Genomic DNA, 22963 nt, shown 5'->3' with positions numbered 1-22963 from the left:
GTACAAGTGCAGTTTCTACGGACCTTATTTATGGTCGACGGAGTGTCGACAGGAGATCACGCATGGCAAATGACTTGGCTTTGGAGCCACCTGTATCCTTATTATGTGATGTTACTTTTCTGCTTTTGCTTTACTCTTACTGTGCAATTGTTGTTACGTGAGATTTACGCTTTTGCCCCTGTTTACTTACTAAGCATATAACTTACCCCTTTCCTTTTGTTTTCCTTAGCAGGGGCCGACGCGGGGACTTTTGACACATACACTAGTATAGTTAGGTTTGATTGTAACAGTCGAACAGTTAGGATGTTTGTTTTTGTTTTGGTGGTTTGTATAAGAACCCTCCATAGGGTCCACCTTCTGCTGGTTGTTATTCTAATGTATTAGAGTGGTTTGACTCGATACTTTTGAAGATGTAAATAGAACTCTTTTGGCGTTAGATATCTTGTGAATGGTATGCTTGTGGGTTTATTTAATTTTATTGTTTTAAAATTTTGAGTCCCGGCGAGAGCTGGGCAGGCTGCCCGCCGAACCCTCTAGTTCGCCTTAGGGGGAGGTGGGGCCGTCACAGGGTTCCCTATCACTACCCGCTTCTGGGTGTTGTCTAGTAGGTCTCCCACGTCCCCTTCCTATCACTTGGCGGTCCATAGTTTAATTATGCCTATTATGAAAAGTAATGCAATTAGGCGAGTTGATTATTTATTTATAACTATTATTATTCTCTTTGTAACTAAAATCAACTTGGAAATGGAGGGAAAAGAAAATAAAGCACTTAGCATATATTCGCGTGTGAAAGTCATACAGATAACAGGTTGGGACATTTTCAAAAAAATAAGGCACATGAGTTAACAAAATACATACAAATAATCCCTTAAACAAAAAAAATTAGGGATATGGTGCCTCGGAAGCAAGTCATCCACCTAGACAAAATTTGATGACTTAACTAATGTCCCCCTTTCCTAACCCTACATATCTAGTATAATCAAGTCGATCCTAGCCTAACCCTCAGCAGGGCTATCAGGAGCAACGTCCTGCGCCGGATCCTCCTCCGGATCCTCCTCCGGGTCTGCCTGCTCGTTACCCTGAAGAAAACTAGTGGCCTCGTCCATCAACATAGCGGCATCGACCCTGATACCGGCACTCCTATCACGGATCCCCTTAGCTAGTCGAATCACCCTAGACCTCTGTCGCTCAATCTCCAAACGAGCAGCCTCCAACCTATTATGCTCAGCAGCTAGCCTAATCTCCGATCGGCTATACGGTCAACTGGTATCCACCATGATACTTAGCTCCTCCACATCCTGGTCAGGTGTGGTTAGCATCCCACAAATGGCGGTGCCTCATCATCTAAGGATCAGCACCAAGTCGTTAGGGTTACGCGTACATGCCCTACACTGGCAGCGAGGGTATCTATCAACAGGTGAGTATCGTACTCGATCTCCCCTGCCTCGTGGCCAATAGGAAATGGATCTAAGCGGCTTCTACATGTCCATTAGACGCTCCAGTACCGTTAGCATTGTCCGTTACCATTCTCCATACCAGCAAAATAATTAAAACCCAAGGGTTAAAACTTAAATGGCTAACGGGTTCAGATATCACTTGAGGTATAGCTAATAGTCTCAATCCTTACCTCTAGAAAGGATTAGGGTTTTTTTTTTAACACATCTAATATGTCTTTCGAATAACTTTTCTAACCTAAGCTCTGATACCACCTGTGGCGACCTCACTTCCCCCTAAGGCGAACCAGAGGGTTGGAGGGCCGTCTGCCTAGCTCTCGCCAGGACTCACGCAAGCGATCTAGCCCAAATCCTTCCGAAGAATAAACTAAACTATTACAACACAGTTTCCTTCCAAATAGACTGATAACTAAATCATCATTAACTTCAAAGATAACAACATTTATAAGATAGCCAATCGTCGATTCTTAAATGCCTCACGCGTTACAAACCAGGCAACAAAAACATACAATCCAAATACATTAGTACAAGCCAAACAACAAATCCAGGTTTTACACTTCTCCAGCTTCAAGAGGCAATCCAAAATAGAAGACACAATGTTTAACTCAAACTACATGCTTAAAAGTGAAATCAGATTTCAAGTCTTGCTCAAGAGCCAGGACCTGTCAAGGAAAATAAATGACCGTGGGGTGAGCTAAATGTGACAGCCCCACTTTCCCCTAAGGCGAACCAAAGAGGTTAGCGGACTGTCTGCCCAGCTCTCGCCAGGACAAACGGTGCAGTATAGAGCGATCTTTCACGTTCCGGAACTTATAACGCGCGCAAATAAGGCAAAAGGGTAAAATAACCCAAAATAAAAGAAAATGAAATCCGGAGTCGGCCATGAATAGTAACCGACTCGTCCGAACCCAACCAAACATCGAATTACATAAACCACATAACATTTAGCTTTTACAAACCAAAAATGACATTTAAAAGTGATACAAAAGTCGCTACATATATGGTTTGCCAAAACAAAAGTGAAAACGGCCCTAATGATACATTTAGGGTCCCATTTTATATACAATACAAAAGAGTCATTCATCTAGTTCATTCGGCAACCATTTATCAAAATTCATTCCAAAAGAGTCATATTCCTGTAAGGAAAACAAAAGGAACGGGGTGAGCTAATTGCCCAGTGAGAATACAACTCAAGCAACCAAGTTCATGGATACATCAAGCTTAACAGTCCAATTTACCAAAATAAATAAAGCCACACATTAATAATGAGGATAAAAGGATACGGGTGGCTCTCAAGAGCCCTTTTCCTCGTTTGAATTCTTGATCAGGTCTCATTGACTCTCCGTCAATGTCTGAAAGGCAACCAACCGTAGACTCCTCTTAACTTCCATTCCCTTCCTCCTAACATTCCTCAACCGGGCCCGAAATCCAAACACTTGCATTGTGGTATTACTCGAGTATACCGGAATCGAGAGTCTCTCATACTACACGATTCCATATAACCTTACCCAAGGCTCATTAATTGTCACGACCAAGCCCTTGCTGGCTCGATTCAATCAACTACCAATGGGGTTGAGCTCATGGATAACATTTGAAGTCATGTAGTTCATTTCATATAACATTTCATGTAAAATTCCAATAACTTTTCAATAACATGCGATACAATAAGTGAGAATGATAAAGTACACTCTCACTTCAATTAATTAACATTCAACCTCTCAAGTTCAAATATCAAAGCCATATAATAGCACATAAGTGAGTAGTACACTCACCAAGCTAGCAAATGTAGTTTCAAGCACTTTAGTCAAAAGAACGTTGCACCACCGTCACGACCTAAAACATGTAAACAAATACAATAAGACTCGCTAACGAGTCATAAACCAAGGCCAAACATGACCCCAATAAAGTTCCATAAGCATTTACAAACATTAAAGGAAACCAGAAATTAAGAAAGGGCTTTAACTAAGGCCTTGATATGAAAACCGGATTTGACCTCATAATGCGGTAATGGCACAAATCTCACTACAATTATCGGATGGGGGTGTAAGACCCACCATTTCGAAGCCAAGAAACAGAACTACAACAATGTAGAAGGTCACTCAATCCAGTTCCTAACACAACTAGGTCAAATATACGAAATACTATACCAGAATTCCCAAAACAGGTTTGCAAAACGCAGAAAACTGTAATACGTCAATCTCAGCCTACATAGGTCCAAATGCCGAAATTCCAAAGGCATAAGTTAGCTAAGACATCCAGCTACATTTCCTCAGAAGACACCAACTTCAAAATCCAAACCAATTCCAGTCAAAACAGGAAATTTATATCGCAGTTCGGACATTCTGTGCACCAAAAACAGCAACAGTAAAAACGGTATAACTCACTCTACACTCGTGCAATTTCCCTGAAATTTTTCAGGAACCTCCTACTCATCAATACCTACAACTTTCATGTTTTGAGAAAAGTCCAATTCGGCCTCTAACCCTATGATCCAAAACCGGACAGAATTGGGAAAAATATGAACCCTAACTTTTCATTTTCCATCCAAATCCAAAATTGATTACATTTTCTTATCCAATACACCTCATAGAGCCATTATCAGCCATTACCATTCATCATACAAGGCCACAACATCCCATTCATATTAAACCAGAAAAATTCCCAATAAAATAAAAAATTCACCAAAACTCTTCAAATCAAGAAATAAATCATATATTCCTTCACTCATGCCACCATTAAGCATAATATAACCCTCATTAGGTTTAGGGGAGAGGTTGTAGCATCACTTACCAAGAAACAAGGGAAAGAGAGATTGTGGACACCTTAGAGCTTCAAACAAACTTCACTACAACCCTTACTAGCACTAGAAGATAGGATTTTATGGAATGAAATGGATGGAAGCAAATGTTTTGGGTTGATTTGCACCAAGTAGAAGCTAGAACTTGAAGAGTTTCTCCTTCCTTCTTGAGCTTAGAGAGCCGGCCAACAAGAGAAGAAAAATGGTGATTTTTGGGCATTTTTTTGATATTTAATCCTTGGGTCAAAAAAGTCAAGAAATTGAATAGTAATTCTTAAAGTGCAACCAATGAGGAGGTGACACTTGTCACCTTATTAAATGCATCCTTATCAATCTTTTCTCTCTCACATCAATCACTTCACACACACTACTTATCTCTTAACACCCGATAAATTTTTCACAGTATCCGAAACTTAACCTTATTGGCCGAATTTTTCCGAACTTTTTGCACTAGTGGGTCCCAAGTCCAATATAGATTCTTAATTTTCTAAAAATTCACCAATGCTAGAAAAATCATCTTAAAACTATAACTGCTCATAAAATCCACTAAGAAAATATGTCTAAGCCAGAAAATGCAGAAAACATGCAATTAAGGGGAAATAAACCCTAGGAAAATAATGAGGGTTTTACGGGTTCTCACACTCTCTCCCCCTTAAAAGAATTTCGTCCTCGAAATTCCTTATCATGGTTCACAAATAGCTCAAGGTATTGTTTTTTTTTTTCCACCTCCCAGGTAGCCTTTTCTATCCCATGATTTTTTTTTCTTCGCGAACACTATTCTCTCTCCTACCCAAACCCTGCGATCCTTACAAACCATACCAAGAGTCAAACGATGATTTTCCCCAAAGTATTACTACTTTCAGGTAGGCGTGATATCCATTTCATCCATCAGAATTGGGACTGATAAATGGATGAGTAACACCGGGATCTACTAATATTTCCGCAGAAATACCGCAATCGTACCTTCCTCACTCTCAGGAGAATCGGGGACCTGTTGTGGCTCCAGTGAATACACTCGAGCTGCCTCCTTAGATTTCGTCCCATTCTTTCTAACCTAGACTCTCGTGTCTTTCGTATCCGGGCGCAAGAATCCCATTTAAGATAATTCACAACTCGAGCCGGCCGGTCCCAAGCGTAAATCATCCATATTATAGATTCCTACCCGACATACATATCTATCTTCCTCACGTTGCATAATAAAGATTTTTACACTTATAACATGCCCCATTCATAACTTACGCTCAAACGAGCACTTAGACATCTCCATGAAATCAGGACCATAACACCACTTGGCCCTAGGCTCACTCCGCGCAGAGACCACGCGAAGTGGCTCTGATACCACCTGTGACAGCCCCACTTTCCCCTAAGGCGAACCAAAGAGGTTAGCGGACTGCCTGCCCAGCTCTCGCCAGGACTAACGGTGCAGTATAGAGCGATCTTTCACGTTCCGGAACTTATAACGCGCGCAAATAAGGCAAAAGGGTAAAATAACCCAAAATAAAAGAAAATGAAATCCGGAGTCGGCCATGAATAGTAACCGACTCGTCCGAACCCAACCAAACATCGAATTACATAAACCACATAACATTTAGCTTTTACAAACCAAAAATGACATTTAAAAGTGATACAAAAGTCGCTACATATATGGTTTGCCAAAACAAAAGTGAAAACGGCCCTAATGATACATTTAGGGTCCCATTTTATATACAATACAAAAGAGTCATTCATCTAGTTCATTCGGCAACCATTTATCAAAATTCATTCCAAAAGAGTCATATTCCTGTAAGGAAAACAAAAGGAACGGGGTGAGCTAATTGCCCAGTGAGAATACAACTCAAGCAACCAAGTTCATGGATACATCAAGCTTAACAGTCCAATTTACCAAAATAAATAAAGCCACACATTAATAATGAGGATAAAAGGATACGGGTGGCTCTCAAGAGCCCTTTTCCTCGTTTGAATTCTTGATCAGGTCTCATTGACTCTCCGTCAATGTCTGAAAGGCAACCAACCGTAGACTCCTCTTAACTTCCATTCCCTTCCTCCTAACATTCCTCAACCGGGCCCGAAATCCAAACACTTGCATTGTGGTATTACTCGAGTATACCGGAATCGAGAGTCTCTCATACTACACGATTCCATATAACCTTACCCAAGGCTCATTAATTGTCACGACCAAGCCCTTGCTGGCTCGATTCAATCAACTACCAATGGGGTTGAGCTCATGGATAACATTTGAAGTCATGTAGTTCATTTCATATAACATTTCATGTAAAATTCCAATAACTTTTCAATAACATGCGATACAATAAGTGAGAATGATAAAGTACACTCTCACTTCAATTAATTAACATTCAACCTCTCAAGTTCAAATATCAAAGCCATATAATAGCACATAAGTGAGTAATACACTCACCAAGCTAGCAAATGTAGTTTCAAGCACTTTAGTCAAAAGAACGTTGCACCACCGTCACGACCTAAAAACATGTAAACAAATACAATAAGACTCGCTAACGAGTCATAAACCAAGGCCAAACATGACCCCAATAAAGTTCCATAAGCATTTACAAACATTAAAGGAAACCAGAAATGAAGAAAGGGCTTTAACTAAGGCCTTGATATGAAAACCGGATTTGACCTCATAATGCGGTAATGGCACAACTCTCACTACAATTATCGGATGGGGGTGTAAGACCCACCATTTCGAAGCCAAGAAACAGAACTACAACAATGTAGAAGGTCACTCAATCCAGTTCCTAACACAACTAGGTCAAATATACGAAATACTATACCAGAATTCCCAAAACAGGTTTGCAAAACGCAGAAAACTGTAATACGTCAATCTCAGCCTACATAGGTCCAAATGCCGAAATTCCAAAGGCATAAGTTAGCTAAGACATCCAGCTACATTTCCTCAGAAGACACCAACTTCAAAATCCAAACCAATTCCAGTCAAAACAGGAAATTTATATCGCAGTTCGGACATTCTGTGCACCAAAAACAGCAACAGTAAAAACGGCATAACTCACTCTACACTCGTCCAATTGCCCTGAAATTTTTCAGGAACCTCCTACTCATCAATACCTACAACTTTCATGTTTTGAGAAAAGTCCAATTCGGCCTCTAACCCTATGATCCAAAACCGGACAGAATTGGGAAAAATATGAACCCTAACTTTTCATTTTCCATCCAAATCCAAAATTGATTACATTTTCTTATCCAATACACCTCATAGAGCCATTATCAGCCATTACCATTCATCATACAAGGCCACAACATCCCATTCATATTAAACCAGAAAAATTCCCAATAAAATAAAAAATTCACCAAAACTCTTCAAATCAAGAAATAAATCATATATTCCTTCACTCATGCCACCATTAAGCATAATATAACCCTCATTAGGTTTAGGGGAGAGGTTGTAGCATCACTTACCAAGAAACAAGGGAAAGAGAGATTGTGGACACCTTAGAGCTTCAAACAAACTTCACTACAACCCTTACTAGCACTAGAAGATAGGATTTTATGGAATGAAATGGATGGAAGCAAATGTTTTGGGTTGATTTGCACCAAGTAGAAGCTAGAACTTGAAGAGTTTCTCCTTCCTTCTTGAGCTTAGAGAGCCGGCCAACAAGAGAAGAAAAATGGTGATTTTTGGGCATTTTTTTGATATTTAATCCTTGGGTCAAAAAAGTCAAGAAATTGAATAGTAATTCTTAAAGTGCAACCAATGAGGAGGTGACACTTGTCACCTTATTAAATGCATCCTTATCAATCTTTTCTCTCTCACATCAATCACTTCACACACACTACTTATCTCTTAACACCCGATAAATTTTTCACAGTATCCGAAACTTAACCTTATTGGCCGAATTTTTCCGAACTTTTTGCACTAGTGGGTCCCAAGTCCAATATAGATTCTTAATTTTCTAAAAATTCACCAATGCTAGAAAAATCATCTTAAAACTATAACTGCTCATAAAATCCACTAAGAAAATATGTCTAAGCCAGAAAATGCAGAAAACATGCAATTAAGGGGAAATAAACCCTAGGAAAATAATGAGGGTTTTACGGGTTCTCACACTCTCTCCCCCTTAAAAGAATTTCGTCCTCGAAATTCCTTATCATGGTTCACAAATAGCTCAAGGTATTGTTTTTTTTTTTCCACCTCCCAGGTAGCCTTTTCTATCCCATGATTTTTTTTTCTTCGCGAACACTATTCTCTCTCCTACCCAAACCCTGCGATCCTTACAAACCATACCAAGAGTCAAACGATGATTTTCCCCAAAGTATTACTACTTTCAGGTAGGCGTGATATCCATTTCATCCATCAGAATTGGGACTGATAAATGGATGAGTAACACCGGGATCTACTAATATTTCCGCAGAAATACCGCAATCGTACCTTCCTCACTCTCAGGAGAATCGGGGACCTGTTGTGGCTCCAGTGAATACACTCGAGCTGCCTCCTTAGATTTCGTCCCATTCTTTCTAACCTAGACTCTCGTGTCTTTCGTATCCGGGCGCAAGAATCCCATTTAAGATAATTCACAACTCGAGCCGGCCGGTCCCAAGCGTAAATCATCCATATTATAGATTCCTACCCGACATACATATCTATCTTCCTCACGTTGCATAATAAAGATTTTTACACTTATAACATGCCCCATTCATAACTTACGCTCAAACGAGCACTTAGACATCTCCATGAAATCAGGACCATAACACCACTTGGCCCTAGGCTCACTCCGCGCAGAGACCACGCGAAGTGGCTCTGATACCACCTGTGACAGCCCCACTTTCCCCTAAGGCGAACCAAAGAGGTTAGCGGACTGCCTGCCCAGCTCTCGCCAGGACTAACGGTGCAGTATAGAGCGATCTTTCACGTTCCGGAACTTATAACGCGCGCAAATAAGGCAAAAGGGTAAAATAACCCAAAATAAAAGAAAATGAAATCCGGAGTCGGCCATGAATAGTAACCGACTCGTCCGAACCCAACCAAACATCGAATTACATAAACCACATAACATTTAGCTTTTACAAACCAAAAATGACATTTAAAAGTGATACAAAAGTCGCTACATATATGGTTTGCCAAAACAAAAGTGAAAACGGCCCTAATGATACATTTAGGGTCCCATTTTATATACAATACAAAAGAGTCATTCATCTAGTTCATTCGGCAACCATTTATCAAAATTCATTCCAAAAGAGTCATATTCCTGTAAGGAAAACAAAAGGAACGGGGTGAGCTAATTGCCCAGTGAGAATACAACTCAAGCAACCAAGTTCATGGATACATCAAGCTTAACAGTCCAATTTACCAAAATAAATAAAGCCACACATTAATAATGAGGATAAAAGGATACGGGTGGCTCTCAAGAGCCCTTTTCCTCGTTTGAATTCTTGATCAGGTCTCATTGACTCTCCGTCAATGTCTGAAAGGCAACCAACCGTAGACTCCTCTTAACTTCCATTCCCTTCCTCCTAACATTCCTCAACCGGGCCCGAAATCCAAACACTTGCATTGTGGTATTACTCGAGTATACCGGAATCGAGAGTCTCTCATACTACACGATTCCATATAACCTTACCCAAGGCTCATTAATTGTCACGACCAAGCCCTTGCTGGCTCGATTCAATCAACTACCAATGGGGTTGAGCTCATGGATAACATTTGAAGTCATGTAGTTCATTTCATATAACATTTCATGTAAAATTCCAATAACTTTTCAATAACATGCGATACAATAAGTGAGAATGATAAAGTACACTCTCACTTCAATTAATTAACATTCAACCTCTCAAGTTCAAATATCAAAGCCATATAATAGCACATAAGTGAGTAATACACTCACCAAGCTAGCAAATGTAGTTTCAAGCACTTTAGTCAAAAGAACGTTGCACCACCGTCACGACCTAAAAACATGTAAACAAATACAATAAGACTCGCTAACGAGTCATAAACCAAGGCCAAACATGACCCCAATAAAGTTCCATAAGCATTTACAAACATTAAAGGAAACCAGAAATGAAGAAAGGGCTTTAACTAAGGCCTTGATATGAAAACCGGATTTGACCTCATAATGCGGTAATGGCACAACTCTCACTACAATTATCGGATGGGGGTGTAAGACCCACCATTTCGAAGCCAAGAAACAGAACTACAACAATGTAGAAGGTCACTCAATCCAGTTCCTAACACAACTAGGTCAAATATACGAAATACTATACCAGAATTCCCAAAACAGGTTTGCAAAACGCAGAAAACTGTAATACGTCAATCTCAGCCTACATAGGTCCAAATGCCGAAATTCCAAAGGCATAAGTTAGCTAAGACATCCAGCTACATTTCCTCAGAAGACACCAACTTCAAAATCCAAACCAATTCCAGTCAAAACAGGAAATTTATATCGCAGTTCGGACATTCTGTGCACCAAAAACAGCAACAGTAAAAACGGCATAACTCACTCTACACTCGTCCAATTGCCCTGAAATTTTTCAGGAACCTCCTACTCATCAATACCTACAACTTTCATGTTTTGAGAAAAGTCCAATTCGGCCTCTAACCCTATGATCCAAAACCGGACAGAATTGGGAAAAATATGAACCCTAACTTTTCATTTTCCATCCAAATCCAAAATTGATTACATTTTCTTATCCAATACACCTCATAGAGCCATTATCAGCCATTACCATTCATCATACAAGGCCACAACATCCCATTCATATTAAACCAGAAAAATTCCCAATAAAATAAAAAATTCACCAAAACTCTTCAAATCAAGAAATAAATCATATATTCCTTCACTCATGCCACCATTAAGCATAATATAACCCTCATTAGGTTTAGGGGAGAGGTTGTAGCATCACTTACCAAGAAACAAGGGAAAGAGAGATTGTGGACACCTTAGAGCTTCAAACAAACTTCACTACAACCCTTACTAGCACTAGAAGATAGGATTTTATGGAATGAAATGGATGGAAGCAAATGTTTTGGGTTGATTTGCACCAAGTAGAAGCTAGAACTTGAAGAGTTTCTCCTTCCTTCTTGAGCTTAGAGAGCCGGCCAACAAGAGAAGAAAAATGGTGATTTTTGGGCATTTTTTTGATATTTAATCCTTGGGTCAAAAAAGTCAAGAAATTGAATAGTAATTCTTAAAGTGCAACCAATGAGGAGGTGACACTTGTCACCTTATTAAATGCATCCTTATCAATCTTTTCTCTCTCACATCAATCACTTCACACACACTACTTATCTCTTAACACCCGATAAATTTTTCACAGTATCCGAAACTTAACCTTATTGGCCGAATTTTTCCGAACTTTTCGCACTAGTGGGTCCCACGTCCAATATAGATTCTTAATTTTCTAAAAATTCACCAATGCTAGAAAAATCATCTTAAAACTATAACTGCTCATAAAATCCACTAAGAAAATATGTCTAAGCCAGAAAATGCAGAAAACATGCAATTAAGGGGAAATAAACCCTAGGAAAATAATGAGGGTTTTACGGGTTCTCACACTCTCTCCCCCTTAAAAGAATTTCGTCCTCGAAATTCCTTATCATGGTTCACAAATAGCTCAAGGTATTGTTTTTTTTTTTCCACCTCCCAGGTAGCCTTTTCTATCCCATGATTTTTTTTTCTTCGCGAACACTATTCTCTCTCCTACCCAAACCCTGCGATCCTTACAAACCATACCAAGAGTCAAACGATGATTTTCCCCAAAGTATTACTACTTTCAGGTAGGCGTGATATCCATTTCATCCATCAGAATTGGGACTGATAAATGGATGAGTAACACCGGGATCTACTAATATTTCCGCAGAAATACCGCAATCGTACCTTCCTCACTCTCAGGAGAATCGGGGACCTGTTGTGGCTCCAGTGAATACACTCGAGCTGCCTCCTTAGATTTCGTCCCATTCTTTCTAACCTAGACTCTCGTGTCTTTCGTATCCGGGCGCAAGAATCCCATTTAAGATAATTCACAACTCGAGCCGGCCGGTCCCAAGCGTAAATCATCCATATTATAGATTCCTACCCGACATACATATCTATCTTCCTCAACGTTGCATAATAAAGATTTTTACACTTATAACATGCCCCATTCATAACTTACGCTCAAACGAGCACTTAGACATCTCCATGAAATCAGGACCATAACACCACTTGGCCCTAGGCTCACTCCGCGCAGAGACCACGCGAAGTGGCTCTGATACCACCTGTGACAGCCCCACTTTCCCCTAAGGCGAACCAAAGAGGTTAGCGGACTGCCTGCCCAGCTCTCGCCAGGACTAACGGTGCAGTATAGAGCGATCTTTCACGTTCCGGAACTTATAACGCGCGCAAATAAGGCAAAAGGGCAAAATAACCCAAAATAAAAGAAACAAAATCCGGAGTCGGCCATGAATAGTAACCGACTCGTCCGAACCCAACCAAACATCGAATTACATAAACCACATAACATTTAGCTTTTACAAACCAAAAATGACATTTAAAAGTGATACAAAAGTCGCTACATATATGGTTTGCCAAAACAAAAGTGAAAACGGCCCTAATGATACATTTAGGGTCCCATTTTATATACAATACAAAAGAGTCATTCATCTAGTTCATTCGGCAACCATTTATCAAAATTCATTCCAAAAGAGTCATATTCCTGTAAGGAAAACAAAAGGAACGGGGTGAGCTAATTGCCCAGTGAAAATACAACTCAAGCAACCAAGTTCATGGATACATCAAGCTTAACAGTCCAATTTACCAAAATAAATAAAGCCACACATTAATAATGAGGATAAAAGGATACGGGTGGCTCTCAAGAGCCCTTTTCCTCGTTTGAATTCTTGATCGGTCTCATTGACTCTCCGTCAATGTTTGAAAAGTAACCAACTGTAGACCCACTTAACTTCCATTCCCTTCCTCCTAACATTCCTCAACCGGGCCCGAAATCCAAACGCATGCATTGTGGTATTACTCGAGTATACCGGAATCGAGAGTCTCTCATACTACACGATTCCATATAACCTTACCCAAGGCTCATTAATTGTCACGACCAAGCCCTTGCTGGCTCGATTCAATCAACTACCAATGGGGTTGAGCTCATGGATAACATTTGAAGTCATGTATTTCATTTCATATAACATTTCATGTAAAATTCCAATAACTTTTCAATAACATGCGATACAATAAGTGAGAATGATAAAGTACACTCTCACTTCAATTAATTAACATTCAACCTCTCAAGTTCAAATATCAAAGCCATATAATAGCACATAAGTGAGTAATACACTCACCAAGCTAGCAAATGTAGTTTCAAGCACTTTAGTCAAAAGAACGTTGCACCACCGTCACGACCTAAAAACATGTAAACAAATACAATAAGACTCGCTAACGAGTCATAAACCAAGGCCAAACATGACCCCAATAAAGTTCCATAAGCATTTACAAACATTAAAGGAAACCAGAAATGAAGAAAGGGCTTTAACTAAGGCCTTGATATGAAAACCGGATTTGACCTCATAATGCGGTAATGGCACAACTCTCACTACAATTATCGGATGGGGGTGTAAGACCCACCATTTCGAAGCCAAGAAACAGAACTACAACAATGTAGAAGGTCACTCAATCCAGTTCCTAACACAACTAGGTCAAATATACGAAATACTATACCAGAATTCCCAAAACAGGTTTGCAAAACGCAGAAAACTGTAATACGTCAATCTCAGCCTACATAGGTCCAAATGCCGAAATTCCAAAGGCATAAGTTAGCTAAGACATCCAGCTACATTTCCTCAGAAGACACCAACTTCAAAATCCAAACCAATTCCAGTCAAAACAGGAAATTTATATCGCAGTTCGGACATTCTGTGCACCAAAAACAGCAACAGTAAAAACGGCATAACTCACTCTACACTTGTCCAATTGCCCTGAAATTTTTCAGGAACCTCCTACTCATCAATACCTACAACTTTCATGTTTTGAGAAAAGTCCAATTCGGCCTCTAACCCTATGATCCAAAACCGGACAGAATTGGGAAAAATATGAACCCTAACTTTTCATTTTCCATCCAAATCCAAAATTGATTACATTTTCTTATCCAATACACCTCATAGAGCCATTATCAGCCATTACCATTCATCATACAAGGCCACAACATCCCATTCATATTAAACCAGAAAAATTCCCAATAAAATAAAAAATTCACCAAAACTCTTCAAATCAAGAAATAAATCATATATTCCTTCACTCATGCCACCATTAAGCATAATATAACCCTCATTAGGTTTAGGGGAGAGGTTGTAGCATCACTTACCAAGAAACAAGGGAAAGAGAGATTGTGGACACCTTAGAGCTTCAAACAAACTTCACTACAACCCTTACTAGCACTAGAAGATAGGATTTTATGGAATGAAATGGATGGAAGCAAATGTTTTGGGTTGATTTGCACCAAGTAGAAGCTAGAACTTGAAGAGTTTCTCCTTCCTTCTTGAGCTTAGAGAGCCGGCCAACAAGAGAAGAAAAATGGTGATTTTTGGGCATTTTTTTGATATTTAATCCTTGGGTCAAAAAAGTCAAGAAATTGAATAGTAATTCTTAAAGTGCAACCAATGAGGAGGTGACACTTGTCACCTTATTAAATGCATCCTTATCATTCTTTTCTCTCTCACATCAATCACTTCACACATTCTACTTATCACTTAACACCCGACAAATTTTACACAGTATCCAAAACTTAACCTTATTGGCCGAATTTTTCCGAACTTTTCGCACTAGTGGGTCCCACGTCCAATATAGATTCTTAATTTTCTAAAAATTCACCAATGCTAGAAAAATCATCTTAAAACTATAACTGCTCATAAAATCCACTAAGAAAATATGTCTAAGCCAGAAAATGCAGAAAACATGCAATTAAGGGGAAATAAACCCTAGGAAAATAATGAGGGTTTTACGGGTTCTCACACTAAAGCTCAGTGGTGCCCCAAAACATGCAATCACATAAGGCAAGTAACGAGTATTTAAGTTCAACAATTAAGAAAGCGGATAACAGCACAAGGTAGGATACAGGGCTCTCAGGAGCCATTTCCGTGCTTGGCCAAAATTTATCGTAGTTGACCCCCCGTCAACTCTCACTACCTACAGTCCATTTAGATCTGTTCATTCTTCCTCTTAATCCTGCCCTCCAATCATACCCCTGTCCCGGGCCCGCACACCATTTTCACCGATCTCCGTCCACCAATCAACCCCCTACCGGGCCCGCACACCGCAATTGTAGTTCGGTAATACTCGAGTATACCTCACTGATTCACACTGATTCACTAGTCGAGGGATTCACCCAACGACGTTACAACACTGAGATAATCACGAAAACATTTCACACAAGTCACCACTCGAAAGGCTGGTGCGATAAAGTACACACCGCTCACTTCGATGGATCAGAAATCATTTTGCCATTATTACATATGATATCACGAAAGCGCTTTAATCAAGTAAGCACAGAACAAGCAGGGACATTCACCAAGAGTGAAGTTACAGATCAAGTTGGGAATCGAAATCCGCGTCCTCGCTAAACCCTAAAATTTTAAATTTTGAAACTATAAGTTGGCTATACCATTTCTAGGGTTACGTAGGAAAATTACTCGTATGTATAACTAATTTATTTTCTTGAAATAAGTCGACAACCATTTAATATTAGAACTAGAAAAATACTTTGTAAAGTTTCCTTAAAGTTACTTTTTCTTGTAAAAATGTTACTAGAACTATTTTACGTGAAAGAAGGTTTCTTGCCGAACAAGTTTTCTATGCTTTTAGTTAAAGTTAGTAAAACTCGCATTTTGGAACTTTTCCTATAGGTAACTAGCCAAGGACAAATCTTAAAGAAAGAAAAGGAAATAAGACAAGATTTAGGGTTTTAAAAACTAGAAAAATCATTTTCTATAAATATTAAGCTAGTTTAAGCTAAAGGGGAAAATGTCGAGTTGGCAGTGTTTAAGGCGAACATACTCAATACTAAATTTTATCGTTCAATACCAGGGCCAAAATATCTTTAATTCGCTTGATCAAAAGTTACTCAAGATCACAGGGTCGAAACGCATTTCTCGATTCCAATTCACAAGCGCATTATAACTCGGATTTGCCGTCATGGCCAAAATCACATTTCAAATAGCAAATCACTAGGGCTTTGTCAATCGTTAGCCCTAGGTTTCAACAGATTCATTTTTGATCAAAAGTAAAACAAATAACCAAGGCTTCGTCAATCATTAGCTCTTGGTTTTGGCACGCTTATATCAAATCACGATTTAATCCAAATAGATGTAATAACCAGTAGCTATTATCAAAGCTTTAACACTTGTGAAAATCACTCAAATGGCCAAGGGTTTCATCAATCATTAGCCCTTAGCATCCAACAATTATTTATTATTACAATAGAGCCAGAATTTCGAACGTTTAGAATCACTAACAGGTATATGAATGTAAGGCAAGATTTGCAATCATATTTTGTCCAAGATCTCAACCAGAATCTCATTACACTTAACCAAATGCAGATTTAGACATTTCTCAATAATTATATTCTAAAATTATTCCTTCCAATGCCGATAAATTCAACTCATCCTTGTAGCCATGATAAAATCAAATTGTCACCCCAAACTTCACATGCACGGCCCTCTTAATATGTTCTTGAATGGGGTCAATAAGCCTGAAATATTTTACAGCTCAAAACAGCATTTTTAGAACTAAAATTCACCAAAAGAAATTTGGGAAAATTCCTTTCTTCCTCTCTTGACTAAACTGAAAATTTTCCAGCACTTAGATGTTCTTAATCTAACTTTTCCTCGGCTAAAACAGAGTTTTTAAGTGCTCAAATCCAACATACAAGCGCTTAACTCGTTGATTAACATATCTAGTTCAGAAATTAAATTCGATCAACAACAAAAGTCATCCAAATTCCAGAAATGGTTTCAGCTGGCCTTGGTTGATCATGCATGTAGCAGTTTTCTGTTTTTTTTTTCTTTAGCCGAGGTGATTAACTGCATGCAAAGCTTAAATACATAGTTATTAACTAGTTAATCACAACTATAGGCTCAGATTATCGGAATTTAACAAGTTAGAAGCTACATTTCTGGATCATCTCACGGCACATTCCATTTCTTCCCAAAATCAGACTTTCTCTTGTTTCAATTTCATCATCCGAATGCATAAGCTCAACATGCACGGCCATAACCAGCTTAATCATCCAAGTTTTAGTTAGCTAATCACAATGGCAGGTTCAGATTATCACAATAAAGCAAATTAAGTCCTACATTTCTTAATCAGCTCTCGGCCGAACCATTTCTTTTTGCGCACATCAGGTTTTCTTTCCTAAATCATCATCCGAACGGTTAAGATCAACATGCAAGCTCCTTAACATCATCTCCTACTCGTAATTAAGCAATCTAAATCCAAGATGTACCTCGGCTTGTAACTTAGCTCACGCATAAGAAAGCTGCAAAATTTTCTCTCGGCTCGCGCGCAGGTTTGGTTCTGGTTGATGTTGCAGCTGGGGTGTTGAAGTGGATAGATGATCGCAGCTGATGGCGGTTGAGACTGGTCACAACTGGTGGAGGTGAAGGTGAAGGGTGCAGAATGAAACTCACGCACAGTCCTCTCTTCCTTTCTCTCTCTCGCTTCTCCTTCTCGGACAGAGCTGAAATATTGCAGCTCTCACGCGGCTCCCTTTCTTTTCTTTCGTCTGTACTCACGAGGTGAGGTAGGGTGGTGAAATGGTGGTGCGAAGCTGAAGTGAGGTACTGGAGAGAAGATGGTGCTCGATTGAGGGAGGTGAAGTGTGTGATTGATTGAGTGTTGAAGTGGATAAATTTTGCATTGGCCGAATGGAGAGGTTGGTTATAATGTTGTCCGAAAATTGGTTTTGGGGTTGCATGGTCATTTTGAGATTGTATGGAGGGCATTTTAGTCTTTCACATCTCCTTCTAATATCCACTTAAGTTCCTTAGTTCTAACTTAACCCCAAAATTTATCTCGAATCCAAATTAAGCTCCTAACAATACACTAATTTTGCAAGGCTTCAGTTATCGAAATTTTATGTCTTAAGTATGTTTAGTATACCTGTGTCATGTTTATCTATAATTTGTTGATTGCATCTTAATGCTAAGGTTTCTATTAACCTTGAACATTATTAACGATTAAAGTTTAGCTAACAGAATTCGGAGAAATTAGTTATTAAATAAATGAAATAATTTACCTTCGAAATATTAATTTAATATAATAAAGCCAAGGAATTTAATAGTTAACACAATTCTTTTATTTTGCACATAAAAATTATTTTTACGCACTTATTTAAAAACAATTAGATTAAATGCTAAAATTTATTAAAGAATTAGAAGTGCAAATAAAATATGCAATGATATTTGTATATATATTTTCAGGGTTCTCACAACCCAGAGGCGTACCAAAGGGCTTAGTGGATTGTCTGCCTAACTCGCGTCAGGACTCGATACCAAAAATGAGAAAATAGATTTTACGCTAAAAGAAAGTTCTATTTACACTATTACATCTTCAAAAGTTGTGTAAACTATTACATCAAGCCATACACACCACTAGTACTAGAAAGTAAACCCTAGAAAAGCTACTAACTATAACCACCACAACAAATATATATATCTTACTAGTCAACTTATAACAAGATTAGGGCAAAATCAACTATTCTATAAACCAAAAGTCACATATACTATACACATTCTCGAGCGATCCCCGCGTCGGCCCTTGCTAAGAAAAACAAATGGAATAGGGTAAGCTATATGCTTAGTGAATAATTGGGGATAAAAACATAAAATCACATCCAAATAAACATGTAAACCAAGATATTTAGCATCAATAAATTGAAATGCAACATCACAATGGTAGGATACAAGTGGCTTCAAAACCAGTTCAATTCCCCGAGCTTGACCACCTGTTGACACTCCGTCAACCAAAATACTCATAGTTCGTAGACTCCACTTACTTTTTCCGTTCACCTTATCCACCCCCGCTGGCCAGTCAACAGCACACAACAGCTCGAGCAAAAGCAAAATCATTTTGCTTTAACAAAAAATAAAATCCCAAGGTTAGCATAGGACTAACTTCAACCAAGTCTCGGCCGGTTCGAATAGTCCGTCTACCCTTAGAACCGGGCTGAAATCAAGCTCTGAGATATCCAATCTCTCAACAAAGGATATCTCTCAACAAAGTACTCATCAAAATACTCAAGTCAAGTAATCACCCCAACAGCACACAGCACAAGGGGTTCAATTCAACACAAGGCATGTATCTTCACATATTGAATCAAGAACAGAGAATGGGTTTAGGTCGAGTGAGATAAAGTACACTCTTGCCTAAGTATCCATTAACATATACAAAGTACTTTGACAATTTATTAGATAAACATATCCAATTACTCACCCAAAATAACTAGCACGTAAACCAAGGCAATTTATACAGGTCCACCGACTCCGTCTGGGTTGTCACTGCTTGTAATAGAAGATTATACTCAACTATCAGTCAAACAACCATCACAATGGAAATAAAGACTAAAACGGCAAAGTAGCAAAAACGGCAATTAAATGCATGTGCACGTGCTCGGAAATGAAAATGGTAAGAGAACGGGTTGCACAGTTTGGACCATAACTGGAGCTGTGGCTATCGGATTAAGGTGTACTAGGTAGCGTTTCGAAACTAAGACAAAGGGTTACAACTTTCATGAACACAAGTCAACCCAGTTCATAGTTGATCCGGGTCGAATTTACAGATAACAGAACCAGAATTTCATTGTCAGTCTGGTTGTCTGCACTGGATTCAAATGGCATTAACTCAAGCTAAAAAAGTCCAATTGAGGCACTTTAATATGCGTGGGAAAGCTGAAACATAGAACTAAAATTTTCGTGTTTTGACCAAATGCTGATTTGATACGGATCAAAGTGAAAAACAGAGCCAAAGTTACAGGTTTGACGTCTCTTAGTGTTTCGATCACCACTGAAGCTACGCTTATCGGATTGGGGTACACTTTATACCGTTTTGAAGCTAAAACAGAGAACTACATTTCCTATGAAGACATCAACCCCCAAATCATACATTTTCAAGGTCAAAATGTGAAATCTCAAAGAAAACAAAAAACTGTCCGCGAAACAGTGCATTTGCAGTCAGGAGTATTTTAGTCATTTCATAAGCTACAATGCTCTGATTGAGCTGAAATTTTACAGGCAGCTATATAACTCCATTCCTTAAAACTTTTACGTTTTTCCCTAAGCGTAATTCAGCCTCTATCATACTCGAATTTACAGGTCAGAAACAGGACAGATTGGCCTACAATTTTTGGAATTTGATGATTCAATACTCGAAAAATCAGATTTATGTCTTGAATCACTACCCCAAGTCCCTATCCAAGCTCATCAACATCATATACTAGATGAAAACAATAATTACAACTGTAAATATCAAACCCTAGCCAAACATTTCAACATATCATTCAAAACTAACTAATTAACCATCATAAGCCAAGAATATGAGTTTCTATCCAAACTTAAACAAGATTAAGGAAGAGAAAGGAAAGACAGCCATGATAACTTCCAAAAAGTTCTTGTAGATGAGAACCACACCGCTTTCATCCACAACTTTTACCACACAAAACTTCCTAAGTACTAAAATGAAAGTTTAATCGGTTTGGATTGGGTGATTTCTCTCAAATGAAGATGATTCAAGGTGAAAGTTGGAGTTTGCTCACTAGGTTTTTCTCTCCCTTAAGCTCGGCCAGAATATACAGAAATGAAGAGGAAAGGAAGTGAATTTGGTGATAAAAATGAAGGAAATTGGTTGGTCAAACAACCCATGGATGGTTGCCAAGTGTCGCCTCAAGATCAAAGCTCAAATTTTTCTTTTTTTCCCCTCTTTCTTGGTCAACAATTTCGGCCCTCTCTTGGCTGATTAAGGGATGATATTTATGCAATAATAACAAGAGGATTAAGATAATAAGGTGGTGTTCAAGTGGTGTACTCAATCTGTGACAGCCCCACCTTCCCCTAAGGCGTACCAAAGGGGTTAGCAGACTGCCTGCCCAGGTCTCGCCAAGACTACTAGCACGGTTATATACAGCCTAAAACGTTCCGGAAGGTATTAGCGTGCTCAAACAGATCAAAACCACGAAACGAAAATGGAATATCAGAGCCGCACATGAACAGTGCCAATCACATTTATACATGTAAGGTTCCCAACTAATAACTCAAAAGATAGTGTTAAAACAAAATACATTTAGGTTTTCCAACCATCGAGGAGCTATACAAAAGTATATTAAACTAGCTCAACTCGGCTTCAAATTCACAGTTTCCAAAAGGTATTCACATCCCTGTAAGGAAAACAAAGGCAATGGAGTGAGCTTTCGCCCAATGAGGTACACTCATGCAGATAAGTAAAGTTCACATAAATACAAAGCTGCTCAGTCAAACGTTCAACAAGTAATCCGAACTAACATCACATTTAAATTCAATAAAAGGATACGGACGGCTCTCAAGAGCCCTTTTCCTCGCTTGCCGTACTTGATCTCACCCCGTTGACCCTCCGTCAACGCTTAAGGAAATAACCAATACCGTAGACCCCACTTTCTCCAATTTCCATCCATCTCACATACCCCTACCGGGCCCGAACTCCATTTAGTTTACAATGGTAATACTCGAGTATACCGGAATCAAGGGTCTCATACCCAATGATTCCATAGAAACAGTCCCTACGGCTTATCAATCTCCTCGACCATGCCCTTGCTGGCTCGAGTCAATCAACCGCCAATAGGGTTGAGCTCAGAGTAAACAATAAGAGTCATTGGATACACGTCCAAACGACACCAATTCAAGTACGTTCAAAGACATTCAGTTGATACAGTAACAGTCACATAAGCCATTGAGTGTAAGAGTGATAAAGTACACCCTTAACTCATCAGTACACACAAGCATTCAAGCCATAGATTTCAAGTATAGCGAAGCCATGAAGTAACAAGTATGTGAGTAATAAACCCACCAATCAAACAAAAGGGAGTTTCACAAATTTCCACCCGATGAGCGTCTTGAGTCCACGTCACGCCCTAAAACATTCAAGCAAATACAATGAGACTCAATTACGAGTCATAAATCCGAACCACACATCATTAATGTACAACCAAAAGAACTTGCAAACAAAATAAGGATCACTCGGTATTAAGGTTTTTGACCACCTTAAGGTCTCTAATTACCCCTAAAACAACCCAAATCCAATAAAACCTAAGAACCCACAATTTGGACAGCATTTCCCCTTAAAATTGTAACTTTCCATCCTACAATCAATCACTTATATTTCTCAAGCACAACCACAATTACCATAGCAAGACATAAGATACTCAATACAACTTATTAGGGTCACAATACCCTTTAAATAAAGCCAATTCAAGAGTTCTATAGCAACCCTAGAAAAGCCCCAATTCAAAACCCTAAATCTGAAATTTTCCGTACAAAGCGGAAATTTTTCGCAAATAGCTACAATTAGCGTACCAAAGCTTCATTCTAGACCAAAACAAGCCATCATCCATGGCCAACCAACATTAAACATATAAAACAGAAAAATTATGAATAAATATAAAAATTCCACAATCTCTACCAAAAGTCATGAAATAACCCACAAAATCACATAACTAGCCACCATAAGTCATGAATTAG

The 22963-nt window shown here is 38.9% G+C and overlaps 1 protein-coding gene across 1 annotated transcript in view; it reads right to left on the bottom strand.

The window, feature by feature from the left end:
- Positions 1-995: 995 nt before the first annotated feature.
- The window catches only part of LOC113756903, a 44259-nt gene continuing 22291 nt past the window's right edge, over positions 996-22963 (bottom strand). Inside the window, exon 2 of the mRNA XM_027300374.1 lies at positions 996-1251. Within this exon, the coding sequence (XP_027156175.1) occupies positions 996-1251 (256 nt within the window). The remainder of the gene's footprint in view (positions 1252-22963) is intronic.

Source organism: Coffea eugenioides, unplaced genomic scaffold (genome assembly GCF_003713205.1).
Source record: "Coffea eugenioides isolate CCC68of unplaced genomic scaffold, Ceug_1.0 ScVebR1_252;HRSCAF=894, whole genome shotgun sequence".
Classification (NCBI taxonomy): domain Eukaryota; kingdom Viridiplantae; phylum Streptophyta; class Magnoliopsida; order Gentianales; family Rubiaceae; genus Coffea; species Coffea eugenioides.
Note: the sequence above shows the minus strand (reverse complement) of the source record. Positions and strands in the feature narration are given on the sequence as shown.